Source organism: Akebia trifoliata, chromosome 11, assembly GCF_017979445.1.
Source record: "Akebia trifoliata isolate Shusen 1 chromosome 11, ASM1797944v1, whole genome shotgun sequence".
NCBI classification, from domain to species: domain Eukaryota; kingdom Viridiplantae; phylum Streptophyta; class Magnoliopsida; order Ranunculales; family Lardizabalaceae; genus Akebia; species Akebia trifoliata.
This window is the reverse complement of record NC_141385.1, coordinates 1,543,045-1,561,083: the sequence shown is the minus strand read 5'-3', so window position 1 is coordinate 1,561,083 and position 18,039 is coordinate 1,543,045. Positions and strand designations below refer to the sequence as shown.

Here is an 18,039-nt window from a genome sequence, read left to right as displayed (position 1 = left end):
GCAACCAAACCAAGAAAACGAATCGAAAAATAAACATAAGACAAGATGCAATCACATAAAAAAAACACAAAGATTTTACATGATTCCTTCAAGATTGAGGTACATCCACGGATCACACCGATTCAACTACGAAGAAAAAACTTGTAGTTACGGATTACAACCTTTCACCAAAAACGAGAAATATAAATACTCCAAGAAACCTAGCTAGACTGACGTGAACACATGACTTGATTTACAGTACCTCCTTATTGATCAGAACCATTAGGCTCCACAAACCACACCACAACACATTTAGCGCCTTTGAGTATTCATGGTGTTGCCACCCCCCCCCCCCCCCTCTGTAATTATCAGTTAAAGGAAAATTAATAATCACAATAAAAAATATTAACAAAACCGTGACAATGGGAAAAAATTTTGAAAGGTTGAATAAGGTGAAATTTTGCAACACAGCAAATGAGAGCTTGTCTTCTATTATTTTAGGAAATATATATAAGAGGAAAACGTGACACAATCAGCTACAATGTTGTTGCTTCTTTTATCAAAGGGGTTTTAAGGAGACCTTGCCCTTCATTTAAAATCATGAAAAACCATTCTAATCAAATGTAATTGCAAGATACATCATCACTGAGAACAGATGAAAACTCAGAAGGAGCAAGCAGGTCGAAAAACAATCAAGATACCTCTAAATCTTGTCCTCATCTTTTGCCAAAAAAAATAAATGCCCGATTAGCTTGCCGCAAATAAAATTCAAAAGTGCACAAACTAAAACACCAGCCAAGTTCCCTCATCTGCACTTCATCCTAGCATAAAGACATATAATTTAGATGAAGTTTTTGACTCGACTCCGCATCAATGCTCTAGATAGTATAATATGAATCCGCATTGATAACCATTCAATTGATATTTTGTTACTTTACCAAATAAATTTATTTGGACTGTGCATGACCAGCACTCCACACCCCAATTAAAACAAAAACAAAAAAAATACTCAATTCTACCTGGAAAAAACGCAATAACCACATCAAAACTCCTCAAACATCCTCCAAAACCATTATCAACACAACTGTTTTATGGAACAAGTATAGATCGTATGCGCCCAAGGTGGAGGATTGAAACCCTCCTCCCACACCTCAACACATGCCATGTAAGCCAAAAGCCAAGGAAATTTAGTCATTATTTCCTTGTCTTATGGCTTACATGGCATGTTGTGCGTACGATCTTGACTCTGCATGGAGCATTTATTCTCAAATATCCGCCCATTCGTACCATATTTGGTAGATAGTAGCAACAAATGCCACACTCAACATGTCATGGACAGGCATCATAGAACACATCAAAAAGTTAAATGTAAACCTCTTTTATGTAAATTTTTCCCCATGAGCAACTTTCTATATACAGCCAACCAAGCTTTGAAAGAATGCAAGGAATTCAATGTCTTCCCATTCCAGATGACATTTTTCAAAGCCTCATTCTTTATCAGTCTTAATTAAGGACTTCCACGCGTTTTCAAGACTGAAATTGCCTTTAGGATTTGGAGTCCAAACACCTATATCTTCCACATCTCCACTTGGTAAGGGATGAGAATGAACAAGGCTAACGATCGCCTACATTGTATCGTTGTTTGCTCTATTATTTGTTAAAAGAAACGATACAAATGAAACAAAGAAGTATAAAAAATAAGAAAGAACAATAAAATGTATATATATATATTAAGAAAAAAAAGGCAGGAAAATGTTGAATATGGTGAAAAATAGGCCACAGAAGAAAAGAAGCGCTTGTCCTATATTATTTAGAAAAACCAAGTAAAAGTTATGGTTCTTTAAATCATCATCATTGAAGAAGTTGAATTTGTAAGATTTGGCTATGAAAGTCATCAAATTATGGTTGCTTAACATGTAAGAGAATGTAAATTTTCTTGGTTTCTTACTTTATACTGCATTCTTAGTGTTAATCTTCCAACTGGACTTAGTTGTTGCTGCTCTTCTTCAACCTGAATTTTGCACCAAAGAAAGTCAAATATATATCACCTACATGAGGAACAAAAGAATTAGATAGGAAAAAATAAAGAAGGAAAACTAGGCATAGATAATTAAAACTTAAAGTTTAGAAGCCCATGTTTTTGTAATGATTCATGCATGATTCATCCAAATAGAAGATTAAAAATGAAAAAAAAATTCAGAATTCACCGCTAGTGCAACCAAATTAGTCATACAAACAAAAGAAAAACCAATTCTAACTAAATAAAGGTATAGAAAACCTTGGAATAGAAAGCATTATCATCAAAGCCCTATACAAATTATTTGAAATTTTCTATAAATGTATCGTATTGATCCTCCATTCATTCTATCTAAAGCTATATCCCGTTTTTTTATCGGTAAGCTAGGATTGTATTGTCAACCACCCTTTTATTTGTTCAACGAGAATAATTACAATTTATATCATCATAAACTATCCTCCCTAACTCTTGAGGAATAAAAATTGAATCCTCTATTAAAAAGAAATCACTAAAAAATATGAGATTTTTTTAGGCGGTTTTAAACTACCACCAATTTCATGGAAACCACCTCCAATATATATAAGGGTAGTTTAGTCAAATGCCCACTATACGTCGCCAATTACTTTTAGCAATTAAGTAAAGGCGGTTTTAAAACAGTCTTTAAATAATGTGATTTAAGGGCGATTTTTATATTTTTGGAGGTGGTTTGAAAATCGTCTCTAATAATAGCAATTTAAGGGCGGTTTTAAAACCACCTCTAAATATTGTGATTTAAGGGTGATTTTTATATTTTTAAAGGCTGTTTAAAAATTGCCTCGAATTAATTTCTATAATTAAGTAGATGAACAATACCCGAAGGATTAAAATAACCCCTAATTACAATTTTTTTTAAATAAATATTATTTTAGACGGCTCAAAAATACCTCTAATGTTGTAAAAAAAAATTATTAAAATTTTCATTTCAAAATAAAACCTGCAATTATATAAAGAAAAAGAGTTTCTATTGGCACCCCAAATTTCACTTATCACACTTCAATTTCTTAAGAAATGCTATTGGCACCCCACATTTTACTTATTATACTTCAATTAATTATCACACCATAATTAAAATAAAATACAACATTCACATTACAAAACATACAAGGGCTAGTTCTTATAGTGACAAACCAAGTACTAATTGAACCACTAACATTGTAAACAAAGAAAATAAAAATAAAAAATCAACTACTCAAATGTAGTCCTTCAACATTGTTGTACTCCCATAGTAGTAATAGAGATAAAACTCTTGAAAATTCGGGTATCGACATTTCCTTGTCTCCATTCGCATTCCTTCAATCATGTCCTTGAAGGGCTACAACGCTCAAAATTCTAACTTTTTCAGTATAGAGTAAGCTTTGTACAATGAAAAAAGATATTAAATTAATTTTCTTAGTACCTTGATGAATAGGGGAATTGATAGACAGTATCAGTTAGTGTAGTATCAAGTATATCGTAAAAATGTTGGTTTCTTTGCTTCAACCTACAAAAGTGGCAAAACATAAATCCCTTATAAAATGCTTTCACCTTTGGTAACTCATTCATATGTTTAAGAATATGTAGAAGGTGAAAGAGCAAAGCACATAACCACCCAAACAAAGTCAATACTCATTCTGATTTTATTATTTATTACAAAAAAATCAATACTCATGTTGCAGCTAAACGTACACGAAGAAAAGCTGTGGTTAGCATGTTGTCTTGGTTGTGTTCACCAACTGAGATGCATGTGATATCAAGGCTTAGCATTTCGATCACCTGTTGCACTAGAACCAATGTTGCCATTGCCTTGTTGCAACTGATCTTCACCATGATCCTCTCTTTATCCAACATCTCACATTTTACCTACATATGTAGAATGATACTCAAACAACACACAAATAATTAATATGTTTCTTGTTAAGAGCTTTTCAAATAATTAAGGGTGTGTTAAAGGCATAACCAGATCAGACTCAAATATTAATACTCGTCGGTCCTGAAAGATGGATGACCACTTCAAGTATATTGGCAGTCAATAAATCTATTACCCATTGCACTAAAAATGTTGAATTGAAGTATTAAATTCATTGTATCTATGATATAGCTGGGAGAGCTGCAGAACCATCAAATTGTTGAGTTTGCACTGGTGGGGCTTCGTCCCTCACCAGGGAAGAAGTAGAATCTATGCAGGAGGAGTCATTGACCAAGGACAGCTTGTTTTTCTCTGTTTCCTTATCTATTTGGAGTGTAAATTGTAGCTAAGCAAGAACATCTATGAGTATCAATTGTCCATCAAAAATTACTATGGATACTTGACATAAAACACTCAATTACAGAAACAAAAATGGAGATGTAGAGCTTAACATCAACATCCGACAGTCAGAATTGTTTTTGCGCACTTTCATCCGATTGGAAGCTAGTCTGTATCTCAAAGTGAAATGTCAAAATTTGCCCGAAAGCCAAATTTTGTTCCATAATATCTATTATAGGGTAAAGGAAAAATAAGAAGAGAAAGTATAAGAAAAATAAGAAACGAACAACAAAATGGAAAAAAAGACTAGAAAATAATCGTGACATTATAACGTGTCCCTGTACCATAACCTCATTCAAATTAAAACCTCAAGTTAAAAACCATCTTACATTGTAAATTGGAATAGTTGGTTGTTCGTTTGTAACAGGAAGTATTGTCGTCCACCGCAGCATATCGGGCAAAACTACATATGCAGAAAGGGCCAACATTGAAGATTGCTAGACAATCCTTTTCCAGAAGCGATTTCCACTAATTGAAGTTGTTATTAAAAAACAAAATTAAACCAAAAAAGCAAAGTTTGTTCTAATACCTATTAAGGGTAGGAAAAATAAGAAGACAAACCTTTTGAATAAGAGTTTCACATGAAAAGATAGTCAAATAATCGTGATTATAACTCATCCCAAGTACCATAATAATCACTCAAAGGAAAATTCAAGAAAAACCAGGCCCAAGAATTGAAACTGAATAGCTGGACCGTCGTTTAAAAGAATTTTGACGGCTAGGACCGTCGAAATTCTAGATATTCCCAGATTTAACCGGCTTAGAGCTGTCGAATCTCTCATTTCATTAATTTGACAGTTTCTCTTCTCACCATTGTTATTATTTTTAATTGTTACTTCTATCATTTGTGATTTGTGTTCTTAAAGTTACTCACAGATACACACATGATGGTTTAAGATACAAATTAACAACACTCAAAATAAAATACATTTACTAAAATTAAAGGTGCATTAAAACTCAAAAGAAAATACATTTGGAATTAACTCAGACCCTACATTTTCTGATGATAAATGTAAATGGTTTTTTATTGCATCTCTGGCAGCGGAACAATTTAATCCACATGATTATCTGTTGGATTTGTTGGTATCTCCTTTAAAAGATTTTCTTTTTCTGTATCTGAAGACAAAGGACGAGTGTTGGAAGCTGATGCTGCAAAAGTGGTGGCGTCTTGGTCTTTGAAGTGCTTCAACCTTCGTGAGAAGGTGACACGATCATCATCATCATCCCCCAAATTTTTACACACCCACCAGCGTTTCCGAGAAATTCCTGAAGTAGGAGAGACATGGCCCTCAGATTCATTTCCATCTGTATCATCTGGTGATTTTTCAAGATCTAACGACCTTTTCTTCTGTTCCAATAAGACGTTTTGATGAATCAAATCTTGTCTTGCCAACAAGCATTGATTCCACCATTCGAAATATCGTTGAGTGACATTCGGCTCAACATGACTAGCTTGGAGATAGTAAAGGACATCTGTGTTAGGCTTGATATATGTCATCCAAGCAGCTTTCCAGTTTGCGTTGGCTCGGGTGAAATGGCCCGGAAGATCTTGGTCCATTCCGAATTGCATACACACTCGGTGTGGGAGATACTGTTCAATACAGTTTAGACCAAGAAGCTCACAAGTCGTCATGCTACGACAAAATGATTGTAATTCCTCGCTAAGATTTTTGCTATCCAAAACCCATCCTCCTTGCTCTTCACAATAGTATGAAGGTCGTCTCCAATTATCCACAACGCAGGAATAAGGGCAAAATACAAAATTTTCAATTGAGCTCATAGTTGACCTGACTAACTCGATTTTGGACTTGGAACTGATTTTGTTGATTTGGTGCCAACGAGCAGCTCTTGGCACGTCGTGATCTAGGAAGTTCGGTTCCAGTCGTAAATTTGGAAAATGCTCCCATACCCATAACTGCATAATTTGGAATGGTGCCCATAGACTAAGACACGGATCATTTGTACTACTGCTGCTTCCTGTAGTATTGATTGAAGCAAGTACAAAATGTTGCTTCAACACACGCAAGTCTCTATATAGACTTGCGAGAACCGCTGGTGCTAGAGCTATTTGAGTTGCCTTAGATAATTGGATCGCAATTGGAAAAATTTCCTTACATACATATTCATTTGGGTAGGTGGGGAGGACAAACCTTGACAACCACAAGCAAAGAAAGGCAATATGTTCCAACTCACTATTGCTATTCCTGAAGCGCTTGATCCATTCCGACTGGCATGGCTTCGCCACTTTGTATTTCCAGAATTTGCTATGCTCTTCCGTTATTTTTTCTTCAATCTCCAATAATTCTCCTGTGAGAGGACGAGTCACTGGTTCTCCGATCACCGAAAAACCTCCAAGAATCAACATATCTTCGAGCGTTAGCGTTGCTTCGCCCCATGGAAATACAAAGGTGTTGGTCTCTGGACACCAATACTCCGTTAACCCGAGTACTAATTCCTTATCTTTTCGGATTTCGTACTTTGTAGAGATGATGGCATCGTAAATCCCAGCTTGCTTCCAAATGGGTTCGTAAAGTAGAGTCATCTGATTGACCCATTCCTTCCATTTTCTCTGTTGGAATTTCCACCCATTGAAGTTAACTTTAGATGGCCAGATAAAAATCTGTTTGTGAGCAGAGAAATGGACTCCATCGGCTTGATCTATGCAGGTTACAGAGGGTTTAAGAAATCTAGCAATTCTGAGTGTTGGGTTTTTACCTGAAGGAGTCACCATCTTCTCCTCTCTCTCCTCTACAATTTGTTCTACGACTTGAACCATAGTTTTTGTTTTGGAGAAGACTGGAGAGGGGAAGTGAGAAGATTGAAAACCAAAACCTAAAGTTTTCTTTTAGGGTTAAGCTTTGAATCGCTTGCTTTATGCGGATGCCATTGCAAAACCACGTCCAAAGGATGAGAATCCACTCTGTTGGTACTGTGTACTGTGTAATATGACAGGTCACCAAGTATTCCAAAATTTACTGTCTTAAATGTAATATTTAATTCAGTGAATCAAAATTGATATGAGCTAGCCTATGCTGACTAACTTAGTAGGATTTCAAATCATACTAAGGGTTGTGAGCTCACATTTTCGCATCCAAAAACATGATCAGATACCAAATGACTGTAAAGGAAATATTTTTAATAACTTTGAAAAGAAAAAATTTCAAGGAAAATTTTTTTTGTCACCGTTGTATTTAAATTTTAAATTTAGGAGTTCAATAGCCATAAATTTTCAACACTTTCGATTGAGCTCAAAGTTTTTTTATTTTTTTTATTTTTAATATGAGTTTTTTCATAAAATCTAGAAGGCTTTTATGGTTGATTGCCATGGTTGTAATCCATATGGGCCCAACAATCCTTGGTAAGATTTGAAATCTTACTAAGTTAGTAACGAAAGTGTTTTTCATTTGATATTTCTCAGTTCATAGGCAAATTTGGAAAGTATTAGGATGGGCAAATTTGGAAAGTATCAGGTAAGAGCGTGAGGTTCGATGAGGATTATCAATGGGTCCCACCGACTTTTTTACTAAATTACATAATGCACCTTGTAAGAAGGACTTATTTCTAAATCTCCCATAATTTCTCCAAAGAAACTTGATGGTCCACTTTTAGTGAACTTTTTCTTTCTTAATATTCCTCTGAGTGGGTGAGATGGATGATTCAAATTGTCTAGATCGACCTTTGTTCCTATGTCAAGATCTGTCAAAGATTTTAATTCATCAATCTCGACTATTGCACATGAATTATTGAGATCAATATTCAAATCATTGAGATCAACCTTATTGGAAATGTCAATCTCAATCTTTCAAGACGAATCATTGAAATCAGTGATTAAAATTGGCAAGATTGACACTTTGAATTGTTGATCTGTATGAGTTGATTGTCAATCTCGATGATTTGAGTTCAACATGAGGGGCTTTCAGAGAGAAAGATTTTATTAGCTGGGTTGTTAATATATCACTCCAAAACTCACATTTAGAAAGACATCCCTCCCATTAATTTTTCCTTTTTTTTTTTCATCGTGAGTCATCTCTATGAGTGTTGATCCAATAAAATATGATTGGCTGTTTCAAATGACTGGATTTGTGGGATTGGAGGTGGCACATTAAGTTTGATTGTAGCAATCGGATTAAATTAAATGGGTCTCTATTAGGATAATAGTCACTTTGGCCCTACACTTGTGATGAGAGACAAGGTGTTTGTTGACCTTTCCAACAATCTCTTTGGATTAACTCTATTCAAACTTCCACTCTTGCCTTGCAAGGTGTTTATGGGTGAGATTTATAATGTGTTACATTACAAATTTTATTGAAAATTTTACCAAAATGGAGCACCAATTTGGATTAATTCCCAAATAATGAGGTAGGACGACAATGTACAAATGATGATGTATGAATATTCAGATTGTGCTCGATGATTGAATCATACGTGATCCCATTGCTGACCACATTAATGGTCAATTTTTTTTCACCATATGTTTGTATTCCAGCTAGGGTTTGGGGGTTGGAGGGTCAACCCAAGCTCACCCCGAGTTGTAGAACCCTCAAACCAAACTATCTGGTTAGAACTCATTAACCCAAGCTCAACCTGAGATTACGCTTCTAAAGTCGGATTGAGCTCGAGTTAATCCAAGTTAGATACTTTTGAGTGAGTTGGACTCATTGAACAAGTCTAATTTCATTTTGATAACACATAAATTTTATTTTATATGTTAAAAAATAAATACAATTTTAATACTAAAATCACTAATATATAAATTTGCACACAACCTCCAAATCCATTAATTTTTATATTATAAATTTTTTCATAAGTTTTACTTTTACAAATATATCTTGAAAAAGAAAACTAATGTTTTTTTAAATAAATAAAAATATTTATATGTAAATATATAACATCGCCCAGGCTCAACTCATTTTCCATGTAAGCCAACCCAGGATCGCCCATCAATCGGGTTGAGCACCTGTTGAGTTCGGGTTAGCCTACCCCAGTTGCAGCCCTAATTCCAGCTAGTTGATTTGACCTATTAACAATAACAGTTAGTTATGTTGAAGAAGATTAATTTGATTTTTATCATCAACCACTCTATTTTATTGTTTTTGTTTACAATTATAAGCTTCAAATCGTTTGTGTCACTTCATCAATGGTGAAGAAGGTCTTTTGCAGTGTAAGTAATTGTTCTTTTTAGTTAATTTCCGTACAAACCCACATAATTTCAACAGAAACGGTATTGGACGCTTAAGCTTGGCATTGGTAACTATGGAGTATGGACCCATCTTTTGATCATTGGATGGAATTTTAGGGTTACCATTACAATTATGTACGTGCTCATGGAATTTGGAGAGAGGAGATTAGTTCTTGCATTTCATCGTCTTCATCATCAAAGCCTTATGTTATATTTGGTGGATTAATCGTGCTGATCTATACAAGGATATAATTTGAGATCACACACACGTTGTTCATGTCAATCGTGAATTTTACTCTTGATAGGAAAAAGGGAAGGAAAACCAGACATATAAAAAGTTGAGAAGCCCGGATTTTTGTAATAATTCTTTCAGATATATAGAAGATTAACAATGAAAAGGTCAAAATAAGTGCACTAATGTGTCCAAATTATTTCCTTACGAACCGATAGAACAATCTATAGTGCAACTAACTAAATATACAGAAAACCATGTTAAAAGAAAGCATTATCAACCAAGATTATTTCCAATTATTGGGATTTGTTGAATGTGTTATTATGTTCATTCAACTCTCTATAAAGATATATTTCCATTAATTCCAATGTCCTCATATCAGCTCTTAATACCTCAATCTACATTAATGTTTTTGGCCTCCTCTTAATTACTAGTATCAACCTTAATATCTTTTAACCTTTGACGTGCGCTTTCCTTCTTACTAGTGTTAAGAGAAAATCAATTATTATATGAAAAAGTATATATATAAATAAAACTGATCATGAGGTGATTATATCGGTATAGTAATTTTTTAGATGAAGGAGTAAGGAGAACTTTTTGAAAAATAAAAGGATCTTATAAAAATAGTTTGATAAAAAATAAAAAACATGTGACGCTTTGTGAAGGCTGATGGTACTAGTCAACTAGAAGTTATTGTAAATCAAGCAGCAGTTTTTCGTTGGTCGGCAAAATCATAATTTTATGTCTGTATGTTATTAACCTAATTCATTAGAGGTATATATAGTAACTTCCCATGGGGAGACATTGTATTCTATGTGTCATGTTTTTATCTTCGATCTCTTAAAAAGAAAAATTCTTCATGTTTTACTCTTTTATTATTTTTGTGATCGTTTTGTTACATAATAAAATGTATCTTATTAACATTTGAGTGATCGATCAAGGAAAACAAAAAACATTGGGAGTGGGGGATTTTGGTTTATCTCATTACTTGAGATTTGGGTTTTGAACTATTTCACATTGACCTCTTCCACTTCTTCGAACTAATGGAACTATCTACTTGTTCTTGCATATCCTCTTTTGGATAACTAAGGCCATTCTAGTGCCTTCTCGCATACACTTGTGGATTCTTGTGGGCTACTAATGGTCATTTGATTCAGACTCGCCTGACGCTCATGGATTTTGTGGTTGTTGGTGCCCATTTAGTGCATACGTGCACTCATGTTTTTCTGGATAACTAATGTCTTCTCATCATGAGGTTTTGTGGGCAATTAGTGCTCGTTTGACGCATTCTAATTTTATGCTAAGGTAGTTGTCAGGGCAATTAATGTTCGTTTTGTTAAGAAAAAAAAAGTGCAATCCAACCAAAATGACAAATCAAAAAAACAAACACAAGACAAGACGTAATCATACAAAAGAAACACAGATTTTACGTGAATCCCTCAAAATTGAAGTACGTCCACGGATGACACTGATTCAACTATGAAGAGAAAACTAGTAGTTAGAGATTACAACCTTTCACCAAAAACGAGAAATATAAATACCCCATGAAGCCAAGTTCGACCAACATGAATACGTGACTTCATTTATAGTACCTCCTTGTTGATACTATCAGGCTCCATAAACCACAACACATTTAATGCCTTCAAACACTCATGGTGTTTTGCGAAAGCAAAGATTTGCCCCCTGATTGTAATTACCAGTTAAAGGAAAAATAATAATCACAATAGAAAATATTAACAAAACAGTGACAATGGGAAAAACAATAATTGAAAGGTTGAATAAGGTGAAAATTTTGCAACACAACATTGGGATTTACTGTGATTCTAAAATTTCTGACGTGGGGTGCGCACACAATTGTAAATGTGTTTCATCGAAATACATATACTATATATATATATATATATATATATATATATATATATATATATATATATAGGGTCACGTTCCTAAGACTCATATTGAGACTCACATTGCGACACACCGTTTTGTCTTATATGGGCAAAAATGTTTGGAATGAACTGATTTTTTTTTAGGATGATCTCTGTGATGAGGGGATCATCCTGGCAAAAAATCATCCAATTCCAAAACTTCTAACCCCATCAAAATTGATTTACAAAAATTGGGCGGTCTATAATTTTTCAACAAAAATTGGACGGTCTAGAAATTTCATAATGAGCTGATTTTTGGCAAGGATGATCTCCTCACCATAGAGATCATCCTCACAAAAAATCAGTCCATTCCAAATATTTTTGCCCATATAAGACAAAACGGTGTGTCGCAATGTGAGTCCCAATATGAGTCTTAGGAACGCTGTTCATATATATATATATATATATCAGGAGGAAAACCTAGTACAATCAGCTACAATATTATATATATATATATATATATATATATATATCAGGAGGAAAACCTAGTGCAATCAGCTACAATATTGCTGCTTCTTTTATCAGCCCCCTGGGGTTTTAAGGAGATCCCACCCTTCATTAAAAATCATGAAAAAACATTCTAATCAAATGTAATTGCAAGATACATCATCACTGAGAACAGATGAAAGCTCAGAAGGAACAAACAGATCATAAAAAATTAATAAAACTCATCTTCTCCTCATCTTGGCCAAAATAAATAAATTGCCTGATTAGCCTCCCCCTAATAAAACTCAAAAGTGCACGAACTAAAACACCGGCCAAGCTCCATCATTTGTACTTCGTCCTAGCATAAAGATGTATTTAGATGTAGTTTCTGACCCTGCATTCATGTTCTAGATGGCATAATACGAATCCGCATTGATAACAATTCAATTTATATTTTGTAACTTTACCTCAGCTCCCAGTACCCCCAAACATTAAGCAACCATCAGAATTATGCCCAATAAAATCTAAACTGCTGACCAAGCTACTAAAGATAGGAAGACATCCATGGTAATATTGGAAATTTTCACTTTGGGGTCCTCCAAAAAAATGATTTGGACTGTGCATGACCTGCACTCTACACCCCAAATATGAAAAAAAAAAAAAAAAAAAACACACACACACACACAATTGTACCTGAAAAAACGTAATAAAAAGCTACCACGTCAAAACTCGGAACAAGTCTAGATCGTATGCACCCAGGGTACTGGAGGATTGAAAACCTCCTCCCACGCCTCAACACATGCCATATAAGCCACAAGCCAAGGAAATTTAGGCATTAATTCCTCGGCTTGTGGCTTACGTGGCATGTTTTGAGGTGTGGGAGGATTTCGATCCTCCACCCTAGGTACATACAATCTGGACCCTTTATGGAACATTTATTCTCAAATATCAGCCCATTCATACCATATTTGGTAGAGAGTAGCAACAAATGCCACACTCACATGTCATGGACTGTCATCATAAAACACACCTAAAAGTTGAATGTAAACCTCTTTTCTGTCAATTTTCCCCCATGAGCAACTTTCTATTTACAGCCAACCAAGCTTTGAGAGATTACAAGGAATTCAATCTCTTCACGTTCTAGATGGCGTTTTTCCAAACCACATTCTCTATCGGTCTTAATTTAGGACTTCCACGCGTTTTCAAGACTGAAATTACCTTTAGGATTTGGAGTCCAAACAACTCTATCTTCCACATCTCCATTCGATCAGTAAGGGACGAGAATGAACAAGGCTCACAATCGCCTTCATTGTACCATTGTACACTTTATCCAACACCCAGCTATTCTCATTAACAAAGTCAGCAACTCAAGGGCATCCGAATGGCTCCCAAAGTGAAGAATAAACCCTCATTTACCTTTCAAATGATGATTATGTATGTTTCTTCCCCACAATTGATCCCATCTCAGGCTAAGTATCCCTCCATAAATAAGTTGAACCATCACCAATAATCATATGATGATTATGTATGTTTCTTCCCCTTCCTCAAGTTGATCATGGCACAAATAGATGGAGAGGACGACTTGAGGTGGATATAGTCCCAACGATTTCACAGAACAAATCTGATAACAGTAAAAACAGAATCATCATTATCAACATCAAAGCCTTATCCCAAAAATTTGGAAAAATATAAAACAGAATCAAAAGGATTGAAAGGGAAAAGAGCATTCTATGTAAATTTAAAAGTAACAATAAGAAGCTGTTTATATTTCTTTACACTACATATTTCTTTGATCCATCGTAGAGCAGGATCATTTAAGCTGGAAACAACATACAAAAGGCAATTCTTTCCTATAATTTAAAGTTCAAAATGGTATATTTTGGGTGTTTTCAAACACATCTACATAACAGAATCTGTTTTTGGAATTCGGATACTACATTTGGAGGATACAAGTAACGATTCAGCAATCAGCATTGCATCTCTATTAATGAGATAGGCCTTCGTTGCTCAACTTCATGGCAACCATGGAACCAAACAAAAATTTAAGCTCAGCAACTACTTTCTCAAGTGTGTTAATCCGAGCTTCCAATTCCATCCCTGGCACCAGGATTTCATCCATATTGCTCTCTCCCTTGTTGACAAGTGTGTCTAACGAGTTATTATCTGAATCCATGGAAACTTTGTTGTGTACATTGTTCTCCGTCGGATCCACCACCATCTTCTTTACAGCAATTTCTCTTTCTGTTGTTGAAGATGGACATTGAACTTGAGTGCTTGAAGATGGCTTATGGGTACTATCTCCTCTGTTCTTGGAAGTGTTGCTGTCTTCAAACTGATTAAACCTTTTCAAGAGTGTCATATTGTCGTGGTCGCTCGAACTTTGCAATTCCCACCAACATTTCCTAGGAAACCCAGGAGGAGGAGCTACTTGGCACTCTAATTCATTTCCATCTGAAGTATCTTGTGATTTCTTAAGTCTTTTCGAACTTTGCTTCTGCTCCAAGATGTTTTGACTTGTATCTTGTCTAGCTAATCCGTGTTGCTTCCATTCAAAATATCGTTCAGTGACATTTGGTTCAACGACACATGGTGGGATATAGAATCTGACATTTCTATTGGGCTTGTCATACGTCCTCCAAGCAACTTCCCATGTTGCATTGGCACGGACAAAATGACCCGGAAGATCTTGATCCATTCCAAATTGCATCCCCACTCGGTGTGGGAGATACTGTTACAGTCTAGTCCAACAAGCTCACAAGCCATTATGCAACAGCAAAATGATTGTAACTCATCATTAATATTTGGGCTATTAGATATCCATCTTCCTTCTTCTTCGTAAAAGGAAGGTCTACGCCAATTATCCACAATATCGGCATAAGGGCGCAATTTAAAATTCTCAATCGAATTCATAATTGACCTTAATGACTCGAGTTTCAACTTGTAAATGTTCTTACGGATTTTGAGCCACCGAGCCGCTCTAGGCTCACCATGATTGAGGAAATTTGGATTCGGTCGCAATGTTGGCAAATGCTCCCAAGCCCATAGCAACATAACTTGAAATGGTGCCCAGACACTAAGATGCAACTCATTACAACCACTACAACTTGCCGTAATTGAAGAAAATATATGTTGCTTCAACACTCTCAAGTCTCTGTAGATGCTCGCAAGGACCGCCGGTGCTAGAGCTACCCGTGTTGCCCGAGACAAATGTATGGCAATTGGAAATATTTTCTTGCTCATAATTTCTTCAGGGTAGGTAGGAAGGACATACCTTGACAACCACAATGAAAGAAACCCAACATGTTCTAACTCACTATTGCTATCCATGAAATGTTTCATCCATGCTAAGTGTGATGGCTTTGCCCTTGTGGATTTCGAAACTTTATTATGCTCTTCTATTAATTTTTGTTCAATAGCTGATAAATCTTCTATAAGAGGATCAGTCAATGGTTCTCCAATGACCGAAAACCCTCCCAGAACATACATGTCTTCAAGTGTCAATGTTGCTTCTCCCCAAGGAAATACAAATGTGTTAGTCTCAGGACACCAAAACTCTGTTAACCCAAGAACATATTCTGTATCTTTTCTAAATGAGTAACTCGAAACGATGATGGAGTCGTAAATGCCCGCTTTCTTCCATATGGATTCATATTTTGGACTCATCTGATCAACCCATTCCTTCCATTTAAACTGTGGGCATCTCCAACCTTTGAATTGAACTTGAGAGGACCATTTTCCAAGCTCGTTGAGATCAAACAGAGGGATTTCAGTAACTTGGTTGATGCAAGTGACTGAGGGTTTGAGAAATCTTGCAGTTCTAACTGTTGGGTTTTCACCCAAAGGAGTCACCATCTTCTCTTTTCTCTCATCTACCATGAATATCTCTTGTTGGTCTTCTTCTTGTTGTGCCACTGTTGTTGTTTAGTAAATAGTAACTGAGAGGGGAAAAAAAAAGCATCTATTTTAGGAAAGACACATTCCAACAAGAAAATCACAAAATAAGGGGGGGAAATGGTTAAAGTTGAGTGTTTCAAAGCCTATATGCATACCAGCATAACTGTACGAGTGTTGATAACTGTGTGTGGGGAAGGGGTTCGTGGGGACTCACCAAACAAAGTACGGACGTGTCCTAATTACCCTGTTTTCCAACATAGGCTTCTTGAAAAAGAAAGCCCATAGTTTCCAAACCCAATGTGTCATCTCCTCTCGTCACTCACCTTGACCGAGTTGACTTATTTTATACAATTGGTTCAGCAAAGCACAGTGATAGAGAAAGAAAGAGATGTTTAGGGTTTGTATTTAGGTGCAAAAACTATGCTGATTCTAGGGTTTTGGAAGACTGGTTCTGTAGAACGCAGTGAGACAGATGAAAGGATCAGGAAAAAAATGGGTAATTGAGCCACACAGGTTTGACTTTGAAAGCTTTTTGTGATTATAGTTTTGAAGTGGGTTTCCAAGAAATATTTAGGGTTTCTATTTTGATGAAACAGCTATGCAAATTCTAGGGTTTTGTAAAACTAGTTCAGTAGAGAACGGGTTTCTGATGCTTCAATAAAGCAGGATTCATCGTCATCAAAGCTTTAATTATAAAGTAGACTTAGAAGGGGGAAAGGGGAAATTAATAAATAAAACAGACCCATTTTGTATAATTTTAATATGAGAATAAGAAAGAATTTATGTTTAGGACCACTTCTCACCAATTTTATATTTGTTAGATGTATCATTTGTGGGTCAATAAAGTTGAAGATCAGCTGTTGGAGCAAATTCTTAGGTTATGTTTGGTAACATTTTTCTGAAGTCAGAAAATTAGAAATCAAACTTCAGAAGTTTCATCTAATGTCCCCTTATCATTGGTTCAAAACTTTTGAATTTCAATTTTGAAGTCTTAAATCTAAAACGAAATAAACGGAAATAAAACTTTGAAATCTGAATTTTAAAGATTTTCCACCTCCATTAAATAGGATGTAGGCCCAACACACACTATCAACAATCAAATTCTTATCAAACAATGAATAAAAAGACAATGCTTTTGCTAAATTTAATATTCAAATTGGTAAATTTGGATGTGAATTTTCAGATACATTTGCATTACAAAATCCATCTTTATAATTCAAATCTTACATTATTTTTAAGGATATAACTAGTATTGCATTGCATTTCTATGCAATACTATTTTCGCCCGCTTTCTTGAGCAGATAATCAAAATCTTTTTTCAGCCTAGCAACCACTTTCTCGAGTTTGCTAATTCAAGCTTTCAATTTCTTCACGAAAGGCGGAATTTCATCCACATTGCGTTCTCCATCATAGATAATTGAATCTTCAGACACTACGTTGTCTGAATTGTTCTCCATCAGATGCTTGATGAAGGCTTATGGACACTAGTTACTTTGTTCTTGGTGGTATTATTATCTTCAAATTGCTTAAACCTTTGCGAGATAGGTTAGAAGTACATTAAAGAAGATTCTCTTTTATATATTTTCCTTTTACGCATACAACCTCTTTTATAGAAATAATGATGCAAATACGGTAGGTTTCTGAACCTTATCAATATGTAACAGACGAGCGTTATTTTTCTTAACCTAGACGTGGATCCTCTATAGCACACGGTTCCTGGAGCAACCCTGTAGCACATTTTAATGGTCTAAAGAGCTTCACATTAGCGATAAAATAAAATCTCACACTTAAAATCTGTGGAGTTTAGTGGTCGTTCATTTTTAAAGACATAGATCTACATCAAAAAACTTATTTTTTTGAATTATTTTTTTTAATCAAATCTAAGTCATGATCACAAGAAGTTGAGATGTTAAAAAAAAAAAATTTTAATACCTCTCTCTCATCCTTTGAAAGTGTGTTACAGGGTGGTTATAGGAACGTGTGCTACAGGGTTGCCATAGGAACATGTGCTACAAAGGATATGCTTCCTCTTACCCCTTACCAGTCTGTAATGCTCAACAA

The 18,039-nt window shown here is 35.2% G+C and overlaps 3 protein-coding genes across 4 annotated transcripts; all 3 read right to left on the bottom strand.

Moving 5' to 3' along the window:
• Window positions 1-2,202: 2,202 nt before the first annotated feature.
• Window positions 2,203-4,786, bottom strand: LOC147390216 (uncharacterized). The gene is made up of 3 exons (XM_086417086.1): window positions 4,649-4,786; window positions 3,701-3,874; window positions 2,203-3,515 (listed from the first exon to the last, which is right to left on the bottom strand). The coding sequence occupies exons 1-3, from the start codon at window positions 4,745-4,747 to the stop codon at window positions 3,477-3,479; spliced, it is 312 nt and encodes a 103-aa protein (XP_086273212.1). The 5' UTR covers window positions 4,748-4,786; the 3' UTR covers window positions 2,203-3,476.
• A 437-nt stretch (window positions 4,787-5,223) lies between these two features.
• On the bottom strand, window positions 5,224-7,237 carry LOC147390215 (uncharacterized). The gene has a single exon (XM_086459512.1). The coding sequence runs from the start codon at window positions 7,093-7,095 to the stop codon at window positions 5,371-5,373; it is 1,725 nt and encodes a 574-aa protein (XP_086315638.1). The 5' UTR covers window positions 7,096-7,237; the 3' UTR covers window positions 5,224-5,370.
• A 5,584-nt stretch (window positions 7,238-12,821) lies between these two features.
• Window positions 12,822-16,641, bottom strand: LOC147390214 (uncharacterized). 2 transcript variants are annotated; one of them, XM_086417431.1, is made up of 2 exons: window positions 16,134-16,641; window positions 12,822-16,019 (listed from the first exon to the last, which is right to left on the bottom strand). In XM_086417431.1, the coding sequence occupies exon 2, from the start codon at window positions 15,958-15,960 to the stop codon at window positions 14,614-14,616; it is 1,347 nt and encodes a 448-aa protein (XP_086273557.1). In that variant the 5' UTR covers window positions 15,961-16,019; window positions 16,134-16,641; the 3' UTR covers window positions 12,822-14,613. The 2 variants fall into 2 exon arrangements, with proteins under 2 accessions (XP_086273557.1, XP_086273559.1); XM_086417433.1 differs by having other exon boundaries at window positions 16,193-16,641.
• Window positions 16,642-18,039: the final 1,398 nt, after the last annotated feature.